At 37.4% G+C, this 19,329-nt stretch overlaps 2 protein-coding genes and 1 non-coding gene across 3 annotated transcripts; 1 reads left to right on the top strand and 2 right to left on the bottom strand.

Moving 5' to 3' along the window:
- The first annotated feature begins 3,934 nt into the window (after positions 1 to 3,934).
- On the top strand, positions 3,935 to 6,907 carry LOC103718891 (hemerythrin HHE cation-binding domain protein). Its single transcript, XM_008807892.6, has 3 exons — positions 3,935 to 4,874; positions 5,289 to 5,443; positions 6,573 to 6,907. The coding sequence occupies exons 1-3, from the start codon at positions 4,355 to 4,357 to the stop codon at positions 6,897 to 6,899; spliced, it is 1,002 nt and encodes a 333-aa protein (XP_008806114.4). The 5' UTR covers positions 3,935 to 4,354; the 3' UTR covers positions 6,900 to 6,907.
- On the bottom strand, positions 5,112 to 5,183 carry TRNAP-CGG (transfer RNA proline (anticodon CGG)). Its single transcript has one exon. It is a non-coding gene; the product is annotated as a tRNA-Pro (tRNA).
- Positions 6,908 to 8,131: 1,224 nt separating the features above from the next.
- Positions 8,132 to 12,570, bottom strand: LOC103718873 (GATA zinc finger protein). Its single transcript, XM_008807873.6, has 3 exons — positions 11,617 to 12,570; positions 10,164 to 10,332; positions 8,132 to 8,807 (listed from the first exon to the last, which is right to left on the bottom strand). The coding sequence occupies exons 1-3, from the start codon at positions 12,361 to 12,363 to the stop codon at positions 8,320 to 8,322; spliced, it is 1,404 nt and encodes a 467-aa protein (XP_008806095.1). The 5' UTR covers positions 12,364 to 12,570; the 3' UTR covers positions 8,132 to 8,319.
- Between the last annotated feature and the right edge of the window lie 6,759 nt (positions 12,571 to 19,329).

The following is a 19,329-nucleotide window of genomic DNA, read 5'->3' as shown; positions in this document are numbered from 1 at the left end:
ATTTGACTACAATAAATCTTAACTACTAGTATGGTGATACGAAAGGAATGACTCTAATACATGGGTGGGTTAACATTTCACTGGAGTTCAATAACCAATACATCATTAGTGATAGAGCAATCATCTAAATAAATGCCCCCTAAGGCATTTGTTAACATTTCCCTGTATGATAGCTAGTGATTGGTGCAATATATAAAAGATAAGTGGGTGCACAGGCTATGATTTTGATCCATCACAAACTGAAAAACTAGTTCCCTCTTTGACCTATCATCCGTAGATAACAAATTGGGAGATTCAAAAGTCGCTCAGAGATAAGATTCTCGGTGTGTAGAAGATGGATCTGAAACAAACCTAAACAATGCTTATGAGTATGGCCATTAATAGATCAGCCTCGGTCTGATCCATGCTATATAGACGTCCAAAATTGGTAGTAAAGGACAAATTGAGTTCGGATTTGGGTTTGGATCCATCAAAACAAGTGAGCCCCAAATTTGGAATCTAAACTCTATTAACAGTCAGATTTGAGTTTGAACTCAAGCATTTTAGATTCAATTCAACACATGATTTTAACCTATATTTATCTTATTATGTACTTGTTTTGTTCTCTTTGAACCTCTTATTAAAAACTAATACTTTGTTCTCTTTCAACCATTTATTCAAAAATAATATGTCATAATACTATTGAATGAGTGACGGGGGTGATATTTTAGATTTATATCTACCATTTCTCTGATCTATTCTTAGTTCCACACTTTACGAATATTCACCAAAAGTATAATTAGGGGAGCAAATGGGTCGGGTCAGACTAGGCCATAAGTGATCCCGACCCAACTCGGATTCTTATTCAGGTCCTCATGTTGGACTCAGACCCAATACAATAGAAGATTGAGTCGGATCAAGTCAGATCCACATCTAAAATTTCTAACTTGACAGGTCATTTGGGTCAGATGAATCGGGTCCATATATAACCCCCTTCCAACCCAAAAAAATTGGGTCTGAATCGATCCAATTAGGATTGGGTTGGATTCTTGTACTCGTCATTTATTGTACTTGGTTTCTTTTGCAATGAGTGAAATCTACCGAAGGTAGGTTATGCAGGACTATACAAGTAAAAATACCTATGCTATTGATACCATTACGAACTAATTTAAGACCGTGTAAAATTGGTTAAGCTATGCATGTCATCTGCTTGGACTCGATGCAGTTGAATCCAAATAAACCAAATTTTATTTAAAGAAAGAAAATCAAACAAAGTTTATCCAAAGTTATATGCTGCCAAAGTATCAATTTCCAGTTTTTTTTTTTTTTCCCTTCTTTTGCAACTTACTGCAAATCTATCCATATTGCAATCATAAAACAGCGGCATGTAATATCATGCAATATCCAATTACATACATCATGACAATTTGAAATCAAGCTCATGTTGAGCTAAAACGAACGGGAAGCTAACCAATCTCCTCTGTAAACAATCTCCAGCTTGGTAAAAGCAGATCTTATGCATGAAGTCTCTGTAATTAATCACAGGCTCTGCTTTGCACATATCCTTTTTCCCATTCAATATTAACTTAAAGGGAAACACCATTATTGCAATCAAGTATCAGATGCAGCCATAGAGATAAGTTATGATGTGACCCAAGAGAGCTAAGCATGCTCCTCTCGTGGCTTGTTGGGTGAACGAGATGGCCTTTTTCCCACGCACAGTTGGATGAGAATAACTACTGATGAAGACAGGATGACAGCAGAGGAAAGCTATAGGTGTCTGATGTTGTGAAAATCCGTTTGAGGCCGATTTAAGTGCAAGATCAACACGAATATGGGTAAGACCGATGTTGTGACACGAAGGCATGAGGCTGCTTATCTTGCTTTGCTCCATTAATTCCAACAATTTTAAGCACCCTTCCAGGCCCTAATAGTTCACCAATTCGGATCGAATCGGATCGGATCGGATAGTAGGGTAGAAAATCTAAAATTGCTCTAAAAATTGAATGGATCTGATCGGATCGGATCGAGTTATAATTTAGTAAATCCAGATCTGATCCAAAAAATAGAATGGGTCTAATTTTTAAACCCAACCCAATCCCACGAATCCTTTAAAGCGGGTCGAATCGGGTTTATCCAATCTATTTACAACCTTAAGTACAATTAGTAAAGTTAGATATATAAACCATTGCACCTTTTATCTCTCATCTAAACATCTTATCCCAAAAGAGTTGGACTCTATGTATAGCCACTTGACTGAAATCAATTTAAAATTTAAAAAATATTAGTATCCCATAATCCCTTAAAGTTAAAACTTTAAATACCTCTAAGTACCAATTAACAAAATAATTTTATTTCATAATGAACTTTATCTCAAACTACTAGGATATATCATTTAATGTTAAAGATTTACAGCTCACCACCTCCATTGCTCTTCTCACCTGACACCCCATCCTCCCTGTTGTGCTCGCTTTGTCTCCCTCTCAGGCCCTTTCCGCCTCCACTTACCTCGCTATCTCCCCCGCCCCCTATTTTATTTTATATTTTTAGTTTAATATTTTTCTTTATTATTCATTTATTTTTATTTTTATAATTAATTGAGATTTTTATGTTTCATATGTATTTTCTATTGCTTTAATATTTTGATTTTGTTTTTAGTTTTCTGAAATTCGTTTATATCTTTATTTTTATTCTTATATTTACTTTCTAGTTTTTATTTTTATTCATTTTAGTTTATGTATAATATATATCCTTCAATCTTCTTTTTTATATCATTTGATATATTTTTCAAATTAGTTTTCCTATTTTTTATGTTATTTGATATTATTTTTACACATATGTTTTGTATCTTTAGTTTAGACTTATTTTATTTTATTTTTATTTTATATTATTTATAAAATTATATTTTTGATATTTATATTTTACTTTTTTTACTTTTAGCTTTATTTTATGGTTTTTTATTGAAGTTTATTTTATTATTTTTATATTTTTATAAGTGATCCATTTCTTACTCTCCTTACTATGTTTCCTTATTCCCCTTAATCTTTTTATTTTGGGTTATGATCTTTATTTTATTTGAACTTGTTTTATTCTTCATATGATTTTACATTTTTAAATGATCTTTATGTTTATCATTTATGTGCTCATTTTAATTAATAATTAAAATAAAAATATACTAATGTTAACTTGTTTTAATTATCATTATTTTATCAAACATGCAAATAGATATGCCTATTTGCCAGTAATTACTAAAGTTATATCTAGAAAATTGTTAACCCCGATAAGTGAATAACTAGGTTTGAAAGTTTCTATTTATGTATGATTTTGATTTAGACGGAATTGAGATCTAACTGCTAATTAGAAATTGGGTATTGATATGGTTGTGGATGAGAGTTAAAAAAAGATCGTAGAAAAAAAAATACAAGCTTGAGAAAAAGAACTAGTTAATCCTCTCCACATTCTTCTATTTAAATTGAAGATCCAATCCTTTAAACATAATCTATATTACAAAAAATACACAAAAATTAAAATTTATATATTTTAATATTCTATAATTTATACATCAAGATAGTACAAAAATAAACGATATCAATTGTATTATTACTGTAAACTACATGATAAAGTACATAAATAAAAAATTTACTTTAAATATTTTGATCTATATATGGATATATATATATATATATATATCCTTAACTGTTGATTAATTTAAAATCATTAAATTTTAATGATTATATTATAGTAAAATCTAATATCATATCATTAAAGCCATATATTTTGGCATCTAGTTGATGATTTGGTTAGAAATCAAAGTTTTTATATAATTTTTTGGTGTAGATCATGGTCAACGTAGAATGCAAATTTTGTTTGACTAAAATTATGTTCCCTTTTGATCCTATAAGATTATCGAAAGCTTGAATTGGATCCATGCGAGGGTGCTATGGATATACTGGTAACAGCGAATCTTTATAATTTCAACGGCTAGTACACTAATCTTTTGTCACCAAATTTGTCTCAGCAATAAAGACTCGAGGGATAACTTTAAAAAAGGGTAAAATCTCGTAACTCGCCGATCCGATCCAGTGAACCCCCAATGTAATCTCCGTTAATATTCCATCAGACGGTCTGATCAACCATATACACGATGGCGGGAAACCCGTGAGTCCATGATCCCGACCGCATAAAACCAAGCGAACGGGAACGGCTCCATCTCCTGCGCCCGCGGCGCCATCAATTCATCTCTCCCCTCCTCTTTTAGTAGCCAAAGAAGTCGGAGGGACGAGAGAGAGACAGAGAGAGGAACGCCGTTCGAATTCTCTTCTCCTTTTGGTCTCCGGTTTCTTCTGGAAGTTTCTCGATCATTCGCCGAGAGCCCATGGGGAACTGCTCTCCGAAACCGAAGAATGGGACCCGATCGCCGGCGGCGGCGGCGGCGAAGCCCGGCCCGATCGTGCGGCTCTACGGGAAGGAATCGTGTCCGATCGCGTGGCGGATCCGCGTCGCGCTCCTCTACAAATCGGTCGCCGTCCAGTTCTTCCCCACCGACGGGCCGGTGTTCCTCAGGTGCGGCGGCGAGGCGGTGGAGGGGCCCGCGGATTCGCTTCTGAGGTATATCGATTCGAAGTTCCCGCGGCCGCCGGTGGTGGCGGTGGAGAGGGGAACAGCAGCCGGGAAGGCGGCGCTGGTGACGGCTTTGCAGCACCGGAGCGTGGAGCGGCACGTGGAGGTGATGGTGCGGTGGGCGGCGGAGCTGGTCGCCGGCGGAAGAGGCGGGGGGAGGATGGAGGCAAGGAAGGTGGGCCGGAGTTACGGACAACTGGTGGAGGTGATGCTGGAGCACGCGCAGATGGAGGAGCGCCTCCTCTTCCCCGCCCTTGAGGCGGCCGCCGATAGAGGTATACCGGAACCCTCCCTATCCCCACCGTCCAATTTTTCACTAAAAAAATAAAATTTCACTAAAAAAAATAAATTTTCACTAAAAAATAAATTTTCACTAAAAAAATAAATTTTCACTAAAAAATTAAATTTTCGTTAAAAAATTAAATTTTCGTTAAAAAATTAAATTTTCGCTAAAAAAATAAATTTTTACAAAAAAATAAATTTTAAATTTTGATTATTTAGTTTTAAAAAAGGGGGCGTTGCGAGAATCGAACTCGCGACCTCTCGCACCCGAAGCGAGAATCATACCACTAGACCAAACGCCCAGTCTAAATTAGGTGCGATTTGGTGACGAAGTTATGATTAGTTTCGTAAATTAGGGGCGATTTGGTGACCAAGTTATGATTAGTTTCGTGTTTATTGGTAATTAGGGGTGTGTAAAGTGGCGAACGAGGAGCACGCGAGGGACCTGCCCATAATGAACGGGATAAACGAGGATATCAAATCTCTGGTGGCGATGGATGCAGGAGCGCCGTGCTATCAGGAGGCATTGCTCAATCTCTCCCTTCGCTTCAAGACCTTGCAAGTAATTCTTTCCTCCTAATCATAACAGAACAGCTTCTTTGAGTAGCATCTAAGATATCTTGATGGCTTTGTTTTGTTTTTTTTTTTTTGGCCAAAGAACAAAAAAAAGGCGAAAGGTGAAAGGTGAAATGATTGATTCCTTCCTGACTTGTAGGAATTTGGAGGTAGCTATTATTACACTAAGAACCTTCCACCAACTTTGCTTACATGGGTGGGAAAACACTTGTTGGAATCTTTTGTCATAGAATAATTTTCCTTTTTGACATGCGAATTCTGATGGGTTATAGAAAGTTGCCACATAATACTAACTTTGGGCAGTTAGCTGATAGGAACTTTCAGTCATGAATGAGAAGTGTTTAGGCAAAATAGATTTCTCACCCCTTATTTTTTTGTAGCTTTATTCATTAGCTTGCTGATTTTGGGGCTGGCCATGCCTCATTTAATTTCTGGTCTTGGTGAGATTTTTTGCATGCACTTGTATCTTTTATTGTACACTCTCAAATAAGGGAGAGAGGCTAATGATTAGATTGCCACAAGCATTGAGGACTTTGGAATAAAAAACTTTTACTCAACAGGCAACTGGCACTGAATGACAGTCAAACCAAGGTGGCAATTAAAGCAACATCTAGAAATCCTATGTTGATAATTCTTCTTCTATGTTTACTTTAAGTATGAATGCAATAAACAGGCAAAGATGATTAATTTGGGGGATAACAAAAAAAAGGGGGGCAAATATTTTATAAACTTTTGCATAGAATCATAGGCAAATAAGGAAGGAATCTAAGATCTCTTTCTTCTTCAAATTTCAAGTTGTCTAAACTTATTTCATTTGATGGTGTCCTGAATCATTTCTGTAACACTTGGGACGAAGTATAAGATTGTAAGTTCCAGCCTTCCACTTGGGTACAACTGCATAAGGTCAGAGCACCTCTAGAGCCACAAGCTAACTATTATAGTGGATGCACCCTCCTGGTTTGGTATCTCCAGGACATGGAAAAAAAGGAGTGCACTCAAATATAAATATATATTTACCAATTTAAAGAAATTAAAAAGAGAAAATCTTAATACGAGCCCATATTATTTGTTATTGGTGATCTTTTCTAAGTAACAACAATTGGGTTTATGGCCAGGAACATTGCAAGGAACACTTCAAAGAGGAAGAGAAGGAGCTCTTACCACTTCTAGAGGCTGCGGAAAGAACCCGAATTGGAGAAGAGAATGATACCTCGTCCTCTTTTGCAGAACAAGTGATGTTGTTGATGGAGAGTACTCACTCCCACCTCTTCCCCTTCTTCATGGCTGGGCTTCTCCCTCATGAAGCCATGCAGTATGTAGACCTGGTCTGCCTGTGCACCTGCGATCAGCAACGAGTGGTCGCGATGCTCAAATCGCTGACCACCCTAATAGATGGCACACATCCACCGTCCATTTGTAATATACCCCTCAAATCTCTGTGATTGTTTCATTTGTTTTAGTGCCTTGGAAGTTCTTTTCATGCATATAATTCCAAAGATTTCTATTGTTTGAAAAAAGGTCAGAGATTGCAGCAAATCTTGTCTCTTACTATCTGGTCTGTACATATACCTTTGGACACTTCTAATTGGTAATCTTCAGTCAAAAGCAATTATCTGTCTCACGCATATAGCTAGGACTGTCAATTGATTTGAACTGCTTTAGTTCAGCTCAAGTTTGCCCCAAAGGATGAGCTCATCAAGTTGGTTTGAGATTAGCTGAGCTGAACTTGAACTTGGTTCTCAAGCTCAAGCTCAAGCTCAGCTGAACTACACTTCTTTCTACAACTATTGTTTGATATTTGTGAACCCTATACTTGATCTAATAGTTGTTGTAATGCACTAGATTTTTGGGACCCTTTCTGTAGAATGATCACAATATTCGAAGTCCAGCAAGTGTCATAGAACCTCTCATTAGCATGAGCTTGTAACCCTTGCAAAAGTTACAGGCTAGCTTGAATATTGGTTTGTTTGAGATCAAAGGAAGGTGCTTATTGACGAGTTATGCTTCTATATACAACCAGTAGTGTTAATAGGTTGGGATGGGGTCGAGTGAGCCATCTCCACACCCAAATCCCAAGTACATATATTATTTCTTTGATTTAGAATCCTCTACGCATACCTAGCATGGATCCAAGGGTGTGTTTGGTTCGCGACCGGAATCAGAATCGGAATGGCCATATTCTCTGATGTGTACTTCATCGGCGAAAGGTGGCCAATTTGAATCACAAGGACTATTAAATAGTTGTTGTCACAACCTTGTAGCATTACATTTTTTGTTCTTACCTCAATGACAGTGGTAGCTTATATTAATTGACAGCATAATTTTATATGACCGATGATAGTTTACAGGCCACTGCATGTCATCTTCTTGGCTGCCCAATGAAGACCAACTAATATCTTGATCATACCATATGCTATCTTCCTGTGATCACGCAAAGTAATCTATCATACTGCGAACCCTGTTCTTGATCAGTTTTGCATCCTAATACTGCCTAATTTTAATGTCATTGAGTGGTGACCAAGTCATAAGAACCACAGGCAAAACAAAAAAAATTTGAGTTGTTCTATTGAATCATATTGAAGAGACTTTTGGAGTTGCAGAAAGAAAGAATTGGACTGCTCAACGATGCCAACAGTCTGAGACCGTAGTGCGCATACTGAATACTTTGTTGTGATGAGATACTAAATTTGTCTCCCCCTGAAATGAGCCAATTAATCCAGAGAATATCTTGAAGCGAAAGTGTTACAGACTTGGTAAATTTTCTAGCTGCAGGTTTTAGATCGCAATAACTTGTTTGTCACAGAAGCCTAGTCTGTAGAAAAAGATTTTATTGCATCATTATATATAAAACATGCATCATACTTACTGCTCTCTCTGAGGATGCTTCAGTTCTTCCACTTTTACATGACTCCCTTCTATTAGAATTCCCTTCATGTGTTCCACTAGTTCCTGAATTTGCTTATTTGAATGGAGAGGAGAAGGGTAGACACAAGCACAATCCAGTTGGCCATCTCGGATTGTGTCAAAAAAGGCGATCGACGGGCCAACCCCATGGACTGAAGAGCATCCAACATAGTCCTCCACTCCAAGATACTGCTGCAGCTCGGACGATTCAGATATCACAGGCTCGTCGAAGACCGAGATGAGTGCAGTGCGAAGTGATGAGGCAGGAGTGAGGTGGGGGTTCTGGATGGCCTTGCACATGAGGAAGTTGAGCTCGCCAATGTCGGTCAGGTGCTTCTTGTTCTTCATGGCATTGGAGTAGGCACTTTGGCATCTATTGGCCAACTCCCATAGATCTTCTCCTCCATGGACGGCATAAGAATTAATAATGCCGGAATGGTAAAATCCTGCCAGAATGAGAGGGTGTAATTTAGGGGGTTTTACTGCTAAAAACATTCTCATCTCTGAAATCCCCTGGAGCCATTTCAGGTCTCGTTATAATGCATTCTTATCTTGTTAACTAACATGTATTCCTCCTAAAGCTCCTCTATTTACACAAAGAAAAGACACTAATGCAATCATAAAAGATAAAGAGTTGATACATAAATCCCTCTTTCTATTAAGATAAAAACTTTGAAGTTGACTAGTTGGTAATTTAAGGGAAAGTACTACATATGAGCTTTCATCAAAAAATGCTGGATCAGCAACTCCCTCACCCTTATCTCTATACTTAGACAGGCTAAGTGAATACCTTGAATCATACAGCTGATCATAGAATACATGTTTCTTTTGCTTAATAGAAGACCATCATATGTACTATGAATGGAATGGGGTTGCAGACGAATTGGTGGACGAAAGCAAACAAGAGGGAATGGATATGGAGTTGATCTCTGACTTCCCTGTTGAACTAGCATAATTGATGTTTTTTGATAGCTTTTAAGTTATCTAACAATGTTGTGACTAGGGACACTTCAGTTATTTTATTTATTTTAAATTTCAAGGTAAAAAAAGGAGAAGAAGATGAAGAAGAAGGAGAAGAAGAGACAGCAAACAACAACAGCATAAAATGTGAGATACACAGAACACAATCACCATCTCTTATTTTTTGCATGGGTTTGGAATCAGGCTTAGGGTGTGGAAGGCCAGTTCTTAGTAAATATAGTACCACTCCTACTAAATTTTTTTATCCGACACCAGAGATTCACTTCTGTGCTTCAAGTGAAATTTGAGATTTCTTGAATTCAATGACCAACTTTTCCAATAAAAAAAATATTCATGAAATTAATTGTTGTTTACCCTGATATCACTTCGTATATTTAATTAGTTTACTATCTCATCTTTTAGCCCCAAAAGAAATGTGGTACAGCTTTTCAAAGGGCTTGGGTACCTGACTTTATCATAGTTAACAGATGATATTATTGTCTATCAGTGAAATTATTTACCCACTTTTTTTGGGAACACCATAATCAGGGAGCTAATATAGTCTACCTTGACATCCATTTGTATAGTTGTTAGATTGAGTAAAATGTTACAGTAAAACAGCAATGTTACACCAAAAAAAAAAAGAAGTTACACAACTGGCATGTAAAACTTCCCAATTGCCCCACTATGTAGAATATCAAAGAACAGATCCATCAGACAGCCACAGATTCTGTGTGTAACTCCAATGTCTGAAATGTTGGTGTTACTGTAGCACTGCTCTTAGCTTTATTATCTAATCTATATCTCCAAAATCAATGAGATATGGTTTTGTAAGGGCTTACCAATATTGTTATCATGTAGAACGGGTTTCAGATACTTTCGGCTATCGATGAGGGTTGCAACCATGTAAGACCTCTGCTGATTGCTTTCGAAATGCTGAGAAGAATGTGCAGCAACTAGTGCTGCAGCTGACATAGCAGCACAGAGCTTGACTTCTCTTGCCTTGCATGCCTGATTTCAAAACATGAAATGTTTCTGTCTAAACAATGAAGCATTTAAAGTAGAGAAGTGCTAAATTAGTAATAACCATTACAAACAAAAGGCCATGGGCATTGCTCTTGGTGGTCAACCCTATATAAACAAAAATTTCAGGATGCTAATCCTGACTTTATAGTTATTTATGATGCTTATTGTTATTTTAGCATTGCTATTAACAATATTGACTAACCTTTCATATGTATTTTATTTCTATGTCATAGCTAGATGTATCCTTTGGTTCCTTGAAAAAACTTTGTCAATATTTTGGAAGAATTCTGGAAATGAATGATTGAAACAGAAAAATCTACAAAATAGGCTGCTAAGTTCAAATTTATGATGTTATAAAATCTTTTTTTTTATTTTTGAGAGAATATGCTATGAAATCTTGATACAAGAAATATATAATAGGTTCAAATTTATGATTTTTTTTAATTTCCAACTTCCCTAAAACAGATTTTTTTTAATTTCAGGGTGATCTTTATTTCCTAATAAGCCTTGTCCAATCACCTAAAAATATTTGCAGCAGTAAACACTAGAAATATTTAAACTGGCCTCACTTTCTAGATAATAATTTTTTGAGGCCGTGTCTTATAGATATGCTAGTGTAATTCCCAAGAAAACTTCTAAGAAAATGCAATTCATTTGATTTTTGCAAAAAAATAAGTCAAATTTTTCTTAATTTAACAAAAACAATCTCTTTTAGATTTTACTATAACTCCTATCCTCAAACTAATTTTAATAACATTTTACTTGTGCATTGGTGTACCTTATTTACATCAATGTACTACCAAAATTTGTGCACTAGCTACAATAATATTCATCCATCAATTAAATGCAGGCATTCATTTGAGTGTGGGAGAGTATGTTATTATGATACTGAATTGATTTTGCAAAAAGAATGTGGATATTTTCTCCAAAATTCCCAACTCAGACACCTTGTTTCAAAAAATAATAATAATAAAATTACTTAAACAAATAATGTTTAATGTAGCTAACAATAAAATTTCTTGTTTTGATACAAAGAAAACATTGGGCTTGGGTTTGATACTCTCCCCTCTGGCTGGGATATTCGGCCAGACTTCCATGCCTTTGCGTTTCTAAAGAAACATCATTAAGGCAAGGGGAGGGGATAGATAAGTTTTCTGAGGCTCACGTTTCATTGATGGTCCCTGTCATCGTTTTTTTCCGTACCAAAGATCAAACGGCCATAATTGAATCCGGACACCACAGATTAAGTAACATGAAGCCATCGCTTACCGTGAGGAGTCCCTGGGTCTCCTCCAGGCTCAACACCAGCCTCACCACGCGCGAAGCCCGGTCCGAACCGGCGTCATCGAACCGAAGCGTCGACGCCCTCAGACCGTTCATCGAGTACCCGACCAGGTCCCTCCCCCGCGCCCAGAACGGCTTCCACGCGTCCTTTTTTGGAATCAAATCCTCTATTCCCAGAATGATCCCTTCCTCTTTCCCCTTTCCACTATTCCCAGAATCTCCCCCCAGCCGGTCCAAGAGTTCCTTCAAGACCGCCACACCCGCGGTCCGGTCGCAGACCGCGGTATGGAACCGGAGCGCGAGGACCGACCGGCCCGGTTCGGGCAGCTCGTAGAGGGTGGCGAAGAAGACCCCGGTTTCGTCGGCCGGGTCGGACCAGGGGTTCTGGTTCAGCTCGTGCTCGAGGAGGGAGTGCAGATGGGAGGCGGAGGGGAGGGCGGCGATCAGGTCGGCGGCTGGGAGGCGGCGGAGGCGGAGTGGAGGAGGGGAGGAGGGGATGGAGAGGAGGGGTTGGGGGGTGTCGGCGGCGGCGAGGACGGCGGAGAGGATGGGGTGGGAGGTTTGGAGGGACTGGAGAGCGGATTGGAGGGCGGGGAGGGAGACGGGGCGGGAAAGGAAGATGGCGAGAACGGTGATGCCGGTGCCGCCCGGGACGGCCTGGCACCAGCTGAACTCGGTGCCGCCGACAGGCCGGCCCTTCGATAAATCGCCGCCGAGGGTTTGGGAATCCATCGTTGATTGTGAGGAAGAGATGGAGTGGAGGAAGGAGGGAGGGAGAGGTGGTGTTTGATGCTTGGTTTGGCTTCCTTTTGTTTTCTATATATATTGTAAGAGAATGGAGTCGAAACGTCTCTTTGCGGATGCCGGGATTTTCCTTCGCTCATGGATGATGTTGTTGAATTATTCACAGAGTACGTGGTAACTGTCGGTACATGAAAACTATATGATGATTGCTAGTATATTAATATTATTGATCAATCGTATCATCTTTGCATGGTACAAAATTAATGATGGAAGCAATGACAATTGTGATGCATCAATTTGTGGTCCCATTCAATCATGGATCATTGAAGTTTTTGTTAAATAGCTTGTGTTCAGAACCAAATCCAAATGATGCAATTTATCTTAAGAATTTAGGACAGGGTTCCCATTTCAATTGGAGTTGGTGTAAATACATGGCCAAAGATGAAGTTTAATCTGAAAGGTATATTAAAAATTTGAATTATACATACATACATACATAGAGATATATATATATATATATATATATATATATATATATATATATATATATATGCACGATCTATATCGATAAAAATATTTAGAAAATAAATATCACATATCTTATAGTCTCCAACTAATACATCGATGTATGATTTTTGTTATGCTAGTATGCCAAAATATATGCTAAAGTATCTAAATTAAAAATCCATCCTATTAATCATGATTAATATATATTAAAAAATATAGATTGAAGATCAATTAATTTTAATGCTTCTATCATAGCAAAACATGATCCCACATTATTTTAATCGTCATTTTGTACTCACTTGACACATAGATTAGTGACCATCAAAATAAGTAATTTTTGACTTATAAGCAGTTTTAGTAGTATAAATCATGAACAGCAATTGAATCTTTAATCTGAGTATCTCACAATTGATTTTGGGTGTTCTCCAAAAAAAAAAAGTAAAGTCCATATACATACACATATGCATACAACATACGTACATACATACATATTGACAGAGGACCATCCTATAAAACATCTTGGCATAGTTTAGTTAGGCACAAATATAAAAATTAAAAAAAAAACTTATTATATTTAAATTTATAGAATTTTAATTAAATTTTTATTTTTTATGAGGATTTTAGGGCTAAAATTTTATGAGAACTCTAGTATTCTATTTCTACGCGGACTTTTATTAGGAATCTATATAAACCTATCATTATATACTTGAGAATATAAATTTGCATTATTAAGATGTAAAATTTAAAAATATTAAATTACTTTTTTTTCCATTGTTATTTTCTTTTTATTTTCTTTTTTTTCTTCCTCGTTCTGTCCTGCACATAATAAAAAACACCTCCTGTTTCTCTCTCTTTTCTCCCCCTTCTCCCTCTCCTCACATAATAACATACACCTTCCGTCCTTTCTCTTCCCAATTGGGCACTGTAGGAGCACGTGAATTTATAAATGCCCGTGGTGCACGGATGTTTGGCCCATCCTTGCGCCTAATCCCAAGACTCCTCTACGACCAATCCCTTTCAGGTAAATGCAAGTACTTGGTCCATCTAGTTCATTGTTTGTGTAGTTAGATGTTCATGAGGGGGCCATATGTTGCCAAGAAGAGAGTGAAATCATATGACCTTCCTCCGATCCAATATTCAAGCATATCATGCTGATGTATCATCTGTGAATGCCAACATTTATGTGGATTCTCCATGCTCTAAATCTACCATGGTGAATCTTAGATTCTTCTTTGAGACAGTAAAAATTACGAGTAGCTTCACTGGATTTGAAGGATACAAGAGTTCTACAAGATGATTCAAATGTGAATGTTTTGAGAGCATATTTTGCTTATGGTGGGCAATTTTTTTAATGCTTTGTTCACTTCTGGCTTAATTAATCGAAACCAGAATAAGCACTTTATCAGTATCAGCTGGTGACATCCACATAGAATTATTCATTAGGTATGGTAGCCATGCGAAGTCCCATGAAGATTCATAAATGGGAACAGAATTGGAGCAAACGAATTTAGCTAGAAGGAATGGCGCTCTAATGTCATGCAATAAATTCAGACCCAAGTGGTTCGTCCCATTGATCAACCTAGCCATGTTGAGGTTTGACTTTTTTTTTTTTTTTTTTTTTTTGTCTTTTTTCAATTGAAAGGCATCACATGGGGTAGTTTGGCCCGTATAGAAATGAGTAACATGTCTTGCAGGGTGGCTGCAATGGAAAAATGTTTTCTGAAAATTTTGGTTTGACATTAATTGATCCTCTTTCTCTTCCTTCCATACTTATAGAAAATTCTTTTTATAAGCATGCAAGACAGCTCATCATAATATCATAAATAAGCAGTGAAATAAAATTTAAATAATAACATTCAATTTTTTATTCTAAATAACTAAATTAAGATTAAATGCATCATAGTATCAACAATATTCTAAAGTCTTACAACAACTTTAAATAAAATCCTAAATCTAATGGTATTCGACAAGAACTAAGGTGGGGATCGGCACACTGTCCGGCAGTCTTAGATGGGATCAATCCAAAATGATTGAGAAAAGCCCTTTGCAGGATCCGACAATCTTAGAGAGAGAGAATATCTATGTAGAGAAAGAAATAAGAGAGAGAAAGTGGAGAAGGGAGAAAAAAGAGAAGAAGAGGAGAGAGAAATGGAACCCTCTCCATCTCTTTTTCTTTTTTTTTTCTTGGCTTCTTTGTAGAACATAGTAGCTCACGCCCATCCCTTTCTAAAACGAAAAAACCTCACGGCCAGCAGTTGTTGTGGCCGACAATGGTGTTGGCCATAATGGTATAGTTGTAGGTCTTGCAACCGGCAATCAACGGCGATGAAAACAACCGCAAAAAAATAACCAAAATAAGGCTTCGACACTTTAATTGTGAAACCACGGTATCTGGCAATGACAATGAAAAACATCTTGCAAAAAAGAAGGGTTGGACTTTCGAAAATAGGGAAAATAGGGCATCACCCTTCTTAGCTGAAATCCAAAGATTATTGGCCAAAATTCGAGTTCCAAGGACTATGGAAGAGGGAAAGGAGGGTCAATCAAGAGATGTCGGATTTTTACCTGGCTTCCGGCGGTATTTGGCCATGGCCACAATACTGGTGACAGTCGACATTTAGGGAGAAGACCAAGAAAAAATCTGGCGGTTAACTCCGATTATGGGCCTCGTTTCATCAATGAGGTGGAAGGGAGGCTGGAAGGGCTCTAAATGGAGCTGAAAGGGCATCGGAATCCAAGCCGCCCTAAAGTCGGATTTTGTCTAATAAATTTTTATATTTGAGTCGGTCAAGTGAATCAGGCTTAGCTCTTTATTTGTCCGATTGGGCTAGGTGTTACACTTCTAGTCCAAGTTTCTAGTTGTAGTTATACCCATCTATCATGGTTATTCGCTGTTTGATCGAGTTGGACCATTTCAACCCATTATTGGGTTTATTTCAAAATAAATTAATGACCATTATGTCATTACAACACAATATTGCAGAAAAAGAAATGACACCATTTGTTCAAAGCACTTAACAAATAAAATATTATTTTATTTGAAGAAAATGGGTAAAGCATTACATAATAATTGCTACAGTTGGTCAAATAACTATCATCATTCAAACGGTTATTGGTTATTATTGTGAACTTGTGCTATTATTGCTGGAAATCAGACCCGGGGGTGATTGCGAACCAGGAGGAGGAGCTTCTGCCGCAGGCGGTGGTGAACGGCTGTCTTCGGCAGACCTTAGATGGCACGGAATTTCAGGCTAGTTGGCAGTCGGTTGAGATTGCAAGAATTCAAATTTTGACAGCTGTTATGGCGGAGACTGCGGGATTTGATCCCAAATATGAAGGATTTGGTGACCCCTTCTTTATGCAGACGCTTCGATTTAGGAACCGGCTTGACTGTCGGTGGAGTCGGGGTCGATCTCAGCTTCTGACTAGGTCTTCCTTGGCCTCGAGGTCAATCGAGCTTTGCTTAGCCGAGACCATACTTACCGAGATCACGTCGAGACCAAGCTTATTGTCGGATTCGGATGCTTTAACCATATGTGTTGAATGATCCACTTTTTCCTCCATCATGTGCTATTTATTTTTTCTCCTTCAATTTGGTTGGTTTGGCCTTCCGGACAATTTGATGCTTATCTCGCACCTACTCTTTGTCCATTGTTTGGCAAAAAAAATTTCAGTTCCAGCTTTCATTCTTCTATTGTCGAGAGTGCTCGTCATCCCATAGCTTCATTATTGAGGGAATGGAGAAGGCTTGGGACGGCCCTCCTCCCTTCACTTCCCTCGCAGAGACCCATCTAGGGAGGCTCTCTTGGCTGACCGCGAGCTACCTTGGGAGTTGGGGCCCCCCGAGATGCTGGCCAACCACCACATGGGAAAGGGAGTGAGGAGAGGGGCTCCCATAAATGTGCCTGGGAACCCATTTCCAAAGAAAAGCAGTACATTTATATAGACTAAAAATAATTTTTTTATGCATATCTTTTTAAATATTAAAATTTACATAAATATTTTTTTCCAAAATTAATATTTTTATATATATCCTCATCAAATACTTGTTTTGTATGTATATCCTTCTTTTTTGTTTTTTTTGCACATGTATCCATGCCATCTAATACTGTTAAGAAGTTAGCAGTTTAAAATTGGAATGATGAAAATATCAGATAAACATGTCAACAAAAAAAATGTTTATAAAAATATACATACAAATAGCAATTTTGAAGGATATTCATACTTATATATCTAGGAGAGTATATATGCAAAAAAAATCTTACATTTTTGTATAATATCCTTCTAAATATTAGAATTTGCATGAATGCCCTCCAAATTGATATTTACGTACTTGCTCTCATAAAATACTATTTTTGTATGAATACCTTTGATATAGCGATTCAGTTAACGTAATTAGCCAAAATCATATTTATTTAAATTAAAATTAATTAAAATTATAAAAGTATTTTTTTATTTTTGAAGTGGATAACAGGTAAATAGGTCTTACTCGAAACTAATATCTCTACCTTCTTTGAGAAATTTTTCGATTTCTCTCGACCCCTTCTTTCACTTCTCCGTCTAGAATCAAAACTATTTTCTCGACTTCATTCTCTACCATAGATAGTCCTTCATTGTATCTTTTTTATATGAAGATGGTTAGGTTCTGCTTTTAGTTTTATAAATTATTTAAAGAAAAGTATTGTGAGAGATTAGCAACATTTATCTTTTAGTGTATGAGATTTACAACATTTTATTTTTTAGATTTTGAAAATTTTTCATGTGCAGACTGATGGATGATTTCAAATTATTGTGATAAGATGGGCCCCATACACTAGATATTTTCTTCTCCTAGAAAATTAAAGCTTTAAAAAATTGACTGAAGGTACATAATGTAAGGAGCGGCTTTCTACTATATGGTCGCGTAGGTTGTTCTTCAATAATTTTGCTTGAGGATGATTAATGTTATTCTTCTACTGTTAATCCAAAAATTTATTTTGATGATCACAAAATCTTGAAGTATAATTACTAATGTTTGTGTTGCAAGAAGAAAGATATTTTGTTAGGAGAATAGCAAGTAGGAAGAATACAAGCAGGGGTCAAAAGTTCTCAAGAAAGCTCCACTTCATTAGGCCAAGTTACAAGTTCAAAGGATTCAAGTTGGAGGAGCAATTCTAAGAAAAATTCAAAAGAACAGTCCTCGAGTCGACTCCTAGAAGTTTAGAGTCGACTTTGGCACTTTGGAGTCTCATGGCACAGAGCTTGAGTCGACTCCAACAAAACACGAGCTGACTCCCGTAGAAAAAGACAGAGACACAAGTTTGAAGAGCCCGAACTCGAGTCGACTCCTACAAAACGTGAGCCGACTCCCGCAGGAAAGGATAGAAACCTAGTTTTAAAGAGCCCGAGCTTGAGTCGACTCCCAACAAGCTCGAGTCGACTTCTGTTTCAGCCGAGTCGACTCCAAGCCTACAAGAGCCGACTCTAAATCTGCTGGAAGGCATAACAACTAGTTTTTCACGACTCCAGCGGCTAGTTTTTCATCTCCAACAGCTCTATTTTATCTCTAATAGATAAAATCAAGTTCCTACCACCTTAAAGGATATAAATACAAGGGAACTACCTCAGATTGATGAGAGCTCCACCACCCAATGTCCAAATCATAAAAGAGCCCCAAAAACTAGAGCATAGGAGTGAGCAATCAAGTGAAAGCCTTAAGAGTTTTATTGCAAGCATTCAACATCAAGTCTACAGCTCTGGAAGTTGGTGAAGCATCCATGACAGCATTCAGATCACCAACAACGTTCTATTGCTCTCCTTATTCAGTTACATTTTTATTTATTGAGCAATAATCTTTTATACTTTAATTCTTTCAATTTCTGCACTTGTAAAGGTACTTCCAAACCTAAATTGGAAGCTGTTGAATCAGGGAGATTCAACAAGGGAAAAGGTTTTGGTTGGTGTGCCTTCAGAAAAAACCAACTGGGTTGTTTGTGAGCCCGAAAAATAAACAGTGTAAAGGTTTTGATTGGTGAGCCTTTGGAAAAACCAGCTGGGTTGATTATGAACCCGAAAAACAATCGGTATAGGTTTTGGTTGGTGAGCCTGTGAAAACCAACTTGGATTCGTTGTGATTCCGAAAAAACAACGAGTTGGGTTGTGAACTCGTAAAACAACTACATTGTAATCAGAGAGATTATAGTGGAATTCCCAAGAGAGCTTGGGGAGTGTACGTAGGTGCAGTTGGCACCGAACCACTATACTTAGTAGTAGCAAGAAAGCTTAATCATTGCAATATATCTTGTGTCTTTAAGAGATTCTAATCATTTTTTATATTTTAATATATGCCCTCTGTTGCCCAAGGTGACAAGCCAAGAGGGGGAGGGGGTGAATTGGTTTCTTTTAAATTCTGGTGTTTTAAAAGTTTTCTTAATTAAGTGCGGTGGATGCTTTCTTAAATTATTTGAA

Source organism: Phoenix dactylifera, chromosome 12, assembly GCF_051530095.1.
Source record: "Phoenix dactylifera cultivar Ajwa chromosome 12, Ajwa_hap1_PhDact_Kaust_v1.1, whole genome shotgun sequence".
Classification (NCBI taxonomy): Eukaryota; Viridiplantae; Streptophyta; class Magnoliopsida; order Arecales; family Arecaceae; genus Phoenix; species Phoenix dactylifera.
This window is presented reverse-complemented; position numbering and strand designations above follow the sequence as displayed.